This window comes from Amphibalanus amphitrite, unplaced genomic scaffold, assembly GCF_019059575.1.
Source record: "Amphibalanus amphitrite isolate SeventyFive unplaced genomic scaffold, NRLGWU_Aamphi_draft 001070F_arrow, whole genome shotgun sequence".
Lineage (NCBI taxonomy): Eukaryota > Metazoa > Arthropoda > Thecostraca > Balanomorpha > Balanidae > Amphibalanus > Amphibalanus amphitrite.
Window position 1 is genome coordinate 98,066 of NW_024882564.1, and position 6,000 is coordinate 104,065.

The window sequence follows — 6,000 nt, forward strand, 5'->3', positions numbered from 1 at the left end:
GTCATAGGTCAAGGTCAAGGTCACTTTAATCGTTAATTTTAGTCCCCGTACCCTGTAGAATCTTTGTTTATGGTCCGATTTGAAAATTTCGGCCACCACTGTGTTCGTCTCATCGAGAAGCAGTAGCACATTCGAAAAAATCCGAGGCCAAGGTCATAGGTCAAGGTCAAGGTCACTTTAAACGTTAATTTTAGTCCCCGTACCCTGTAGAATCTTTGTTTATTGTCCGATTAAAAAATTTCGGCCACCAATGTGTTCGTCTCATCGAGAAGCAGTAGCACATTCGAAAAAATCCGAGGTCAAGGTCATAGGTCAAGGTCAAGGTCACTTTAAACGTTAATTTTAGTCCCCGTACCCTGTAGAATCTTTGTTTATGGTCCGATTTGAAAATTTCGGCCACCACTGTGTTCGTCTCATCGAGAAGCAGTAGCACATTTGAAAAAATCCGAGGTCAACGTCATAGGTCAAGGTCAAGGTCACTTTAAACGTTAATTTTAGTCCCCGTACCCTGTAGAATCTTTGTTTATGGTCCGATTTGAAAATTTCGGCCACCACTGTGTTCGTCTCATCGAGAAGCAGTAGCACATTTGAAAAAATCCGAGGCCAAGGTCATAGGTCAAGGTCAAGGTCACTTTAAACGTTAATTTTAGTCCCCGTACCCTGTAGAATCTTTGTTTATGGTCCGATTAAAAAATTTCGGCCACCACTGTGTTCGTCTCATCGAGAAGCAGTAGCACATTCGAAAAAATCCGAGGTCAAGGTCATAGGTCAAGGTCAAGGTCACTTTAAACGTTGATTTTAGTCCCCGTACCCTGTAGAATCTTTGTTTATGGTCCGATTTGAAAATTTCGGCCACCACTGTGTTCGTCTCATCGAGAAGCAGTAGTACATTCGAAAAAATCCGAGGTCAAGGTCATAGGTCAAGGTCAAGGTCACTTTAAACGTTAATTTTAGTCCCCGTACCCTGTAGAATCTTTGTTTATGGTCTGATTTGAAAATTTCGGCCACCACTGTGTTCGTCTCATCGAGAAGCAGTAGCACATTCGAAAAAATCCGAGGTCAAGGTCATAGGTCAAGGTCAAGGTCACTTTAAAAATCGCCGTACCCTATAAAATCTTCATTTTTGGAGCTATCGGAAAATTTCGGCCACCACTGTGTTCGTCTCATCGAGAAGCAGTAGCACATTTGAAAAAATCCGACGTCAAGGTCATAGGTCAAGGTCAAGGTCACTTTAAACGTTAATTTTAGTCCCCGTACCCTGTAGAATCTTTGTTTATGGTCCGATTTGAAAATTTCGGCCACCACTGTGTTCGTCTCATCGAGAAGCAGTAGCACATTTGAAAAAATCCGAGGTCAAGGTCATATGTCAAGGTCAAGGTCACTTTAAACGTTAATTTTAGTCCCCGTCCCCTGTATAATCTTTGTTTATGGTCCGAGTTAAAAATTTCGGCCACCACTGTGTTCGTCTCATCGAGAAGCAGTAGCTCATTCGAAAAAATCCGAGGTCAAGGTCATAGGTCAAGGTCAAAGTCACTTTAAACGTTAATTTTAGTCCCTGTACCCTGTAGAATCTTTGTTTATGGTCCGATTTGAAAATTTCGGCCACCACTGTGTTCGTCTCATCGAGAAGCAGTAGCACATTCGAAAAAATCCGAGGTCAAGGTCATAGGTCAAGGTCAAGGTCACTTTAAACGTTAATTTTAGTCCCCGTACCCTGTATAATCTTTGTTTATGGTCCGATTTGAAAATTTCGGCCACCACTGTGTTCGTCTCATCGAGAAGCAGTAGCACATTCGAAAAATCCGAGGTCAAGGTCATAGGTCAAGGTCAAGGTCACTTTAAACGTTAATTTTAGTCCCCGTACCCTGTAGAATCTTTGTTTATGGTCCGATTTGAAAAAAAGAATCTTTGTTTATGGTCCGATTTGAAAATTTCGGCCACCACTGTGTTCGCCACCACCACAGTGGTGGCTGAAATTTTCAAATCGGACCATAAATAAAGATTCTACAGGGTACGGGGACTAAAATTAACGTTTAAAATGACCTTGACCTTGATCTATGACCTTGACCTCGGATTTTTTCAAATGTGCTACTGCTTCTCGATGAGACGAACACAGTGGTGGCCGAAATTTTCAAATCGGACCATAAACAAAGATTCTACAGGGTACGGGGTTTCAAATTAACGTTTAAAGTGACCTTGACCTTGACCTATGACCTTGACCTCGGATTTTTTCAAATGTGCTACTGCTTCTCGATGAGACGAACACAGTGGTGGCCGAAATTTTCAAATCGGACCATAAATAAAGATTCTACAGGGTACGGGGACTAAAATTAACGTTTAAAGTGACCTTGACCTTGACCTATGACCTTGACCTCGGATTTTTTTTCGAATGTGCTACTGCTTCTCGATGAGACGAACACAGTGGTGGCCGAAATTTTCAAATCAGACCATAAACAAAGATTCTACAGGGTACGGGGACTAAAATTAACTTTTAAAGTGACCTTGACCTTGACCTATGACCTTGACCTCGGATTTTTTCAAATGTGCTACTGCTTCTCGATGAGACGAACACAGTGGTGGCCGAAATTTTCAAATCGGACCATAAACAAAGATTCTACAGGGTACGGGGACTAAAATTAACGTTTAAAGTGACCCTGACCTTGACCTATGACTTTAACCTCGGATTTTTTCAAATGTGCTACTGCTTCTCGATGAGACGAACACAGTGGTGGCCGAAATTTTCAAATCGGACCATAAACAAAGATTCTACAGGGTACGGGGACTAAAATTAACGTTTAAAGTGACCTTGACCTTGACTTATGACCTTGACCTCGGATGTTTTCGAATGTGCTACTGCTTCTCGATGAGACGAACACAGTGGTTGCCGAAATTTTCAAATCGAACCATAAACAAAGATTCTACAGGGTACGGGGACAAAAATTAACGTTTAAAGTGACCTTGACCTTGACCTATGACCTTGACCTCGGATTTTTTCAAATATGCTACTGCTTCTCGATGAGACGAACACAGTGGTGGCCGAAATTTTCCGATAGCTCCAAAAATGAAGATTTTATAGGGTACGGCGATTTTTAAAGTGACCTTGACCTTGACCTATGACCTTGACCTCGGATTTTTTTAAATGTGCTACTGCTTCTCGATGAGAAGAACACACTGGTGGTCGAATTTTTCAAATCGGACCATAAACAAAAATTCTACAGGGTACGCAGTATTTTGACCTCTCAAGGTCAAACGGTTTGACCTAGGAAAAAAAGGTCACCATTTTCGAACTCAGCGTGCCATGGGCTATCTGTATGCCAATTTTGAGCGAAATCATTACTCGAATTTGAATCCGAATACGAATACGACGCTAACTTTATGGACATCTTCTGAAGCTTAGGAACGATTAGCCAGACTACAATGAAACTTTGAATGTAGCTTATATGTATCGTCACTAGTGATGTCAATTTCAGAAAACATATGTCCAATGTCTGTCCAATGTCCAATACTTACGTCGACCGTCCGTCCAAAAATGTCCAAGCCACCCATTTGTCCAAAGATGTTCGACATCTACGCAATAGTTTACACTCAACACCGTTATTTAATTTGCTTTTAATGTATCGTTACCAGCTCAAAAGTGGTAATCATATCGAAAGCTGAGCTTTCTAATAGCCAATCAATGTTAAACACGATTTCTTTATAAAAATGTTGAGGTGTAGCAAGCGATTGTCCAAAGTTGTCCAAAGCCTGCCCTGCCGTCATTGTCCAACCGAATTCCGAATTGGACATTGGACAAAATCGGAATTCCGAAGATTCAAGTTCCGATTGACACCACTATTTTTTATACACTTAAAATTTTGGATTTTATATTTATTTTCCCCAAAGTCAGTTTTTTTTAATTGGGCCAAAATCCAAAATTTTCAAAGAACGAGATAGCCATTTGATAGACAAAGTAGAGTCACGTGTAACCTTTTTGTTGCGTCTTGATTCTTTTAAAAATGAAGATGTTAGCGGCGTTTGTTTGCCGTTTTTTTAGGCGAAAATGGTGTGACGTAACTTAAACGTTATTTTCTCAACAAATATCCGACGGATTCCGCTCAAATTTTCAGGGAACGTGTTCAATTGATGTATAATATGGCACTGAGAGTTTGACGTCGCTGGTGTAACGCGTTAAAGGGACCCTCCCACCTTAACATTAGATTTGAGTTGAGATAGCCAAAATGGGGTCCCTGGCTCACAATTACCGGTTTCGGCACTCACAACATCGAGAAATGCCTTAAATCGGAAATATTGAATTTCAAAATTGCAGCATTTTGATTCAGAGGGGCTAATGCTTAGGAATACCCCTCTGAATGTGTGACGTCAGCGCAAATATCTAACGATTTTTAAATGTTTGACTAAAACGTTTTGTAGCACGCGGTGGTACCTATATGCTATTTGCGCGCAACATCTGCCGCAAACGCCGCACTTCTAAAATAAAGTCGCTAGAAACAGCGGAGATCCCAAAAAAGTAAACAAAAGTAAAAGTCTAATATCTTGAAAACCGGTGAATATTTTTCGGTGAAATTTGGTAGATATTCGTTTTCGCTCTTTCTGAACCGAGCGACATCACTTTCATGCCAATTCATAAACTTTTTTGAAGGTGGGAGGGTCCCTTTAAGAAGTTATTGGCGAAACACGGGAGGGACAGATTTTGCCCCCCCCCCCACCCCACCCCAGCGGGGTTAATAAACTTTCATATTTTTTTCTAAATCTACTGAAAGCATTTAGTTGGTATGACCTCTGTTGTTAAGTTATGAACAGTAAAATGATAGATTCCTATGGACTTAACTTTTGATGTATCTCGCTCATGACTGACGCATAATTCATAACTCGAGTGACGGGGAGGCCGGCCGTGACCCGACCGTGGCCGAACCTGACCGTGACCCGAGGGGCGAGTTCAACACCCCAAGATGACCTCATCCGAACAAAAGGCATATCATTCGACGTACCTGAGCGAGACGAATACGATGCTGCCAAAATCGCGGCTCTTCGGCCGTTTTTTGCGAAGTTATTCACCAACAACGGAACCGTACCTTGGGGCACTTGACCTGACCTCAGAGGTCATCGATTGACCTGAGACCTTACAATAGGGTACCATTCGCTGCGTAGTGCGTCTTGTAACGGTGCACGTGCTCGTTTTTTTCCGCGACGTTCTAGCTCCATCAGAGGCGAAACGGCGAGGGAGGGGTCGTACCCCTTCGGCCGTAGAAAAACGTATGTAGAAAACCAATAGGACCGGCGAGGGCTAAGCTACATTTTAAACCTTGTTTCCTGTAAAAACAAACAAACAAACAAACAAACAATGACACTGACGATAATATGAGCCACTGCTGCCGCTGCCCCCTACCTTTCCGAGCTGACGGCGGACTGTCCAGTCGCAGTATGCGTTCCATGCCGAAACTGAGGCCCTCGGGCTGTCCGGCGGTGGCCATCCCTGTCCCTCCGGCGGGGTTCGCGGCTCACAGGGTCAGGTCAGGTCACACAACGGCAGGGGTCAGTCACCTCCGCCCGCGGCCGTGGCTGGCGAGGGGGCGCACCACCAGTGCCCGCAGGCAGCACGCATCCCGCCGCCCTCGGAAAGTGCCGGTCTATTCGGAGGTAACACAAGTCACTCTTTCCGCCACCGTCAGCTGTGCTAGCCGCGGGCTGGAGAGCTCTGCGCGTGCCCGCCAGACCCCGCCCCCAGCCCGCTCCACCAATCAGCGGAGAGGAGACGACCAATCAGCCCGTCAGGGCGGAGCCAGCGCTGGCGGCGGTGTCTATCAACAAGTCAGACCCACTGGGTCAGAGTAGCTCGGTCAAAAGCCGTCCACGCTACATTGACACACTGGCAAGCTGAATCAGGGGCATTGGGAACCGGGGAGGTGGCTGCTGAACACATCTCGCTCCACATCTGTACTGAATACCCATGTCCGTCAAGACAGCCCATATTCAGCCCAGATTCAGCCCGGATTCAGCCCA

General features: G+C 44.3%; 1 protein-coding gene across 1 annotated transcript in view; it reads right to left on the reverse strand.

Annotated features, from left to right (window-relative positions):
- LOC122369763 (H2.0-like homeobox protein) overlaps nt 1-5,673 on the reverse strand; it is a 58,179-nt gene extending 52,506 nt beyond the window's left edge. The window contains exon 1 of the mRNA XM_043344725.1: nt 5,387-5,673. Within this exon, the coding sequence (XP_043200660.1) occupies nt 5,387-5,471 (85 nt within the window). The 5' untranslated portion in view covers nt 5,472-5,673. The remainder of the gene's footprint in view (nt 1-5,386) is intronic.
- Between the last annotated feature and the right edge of the window lie 327 nt (nt 5,674-6,000).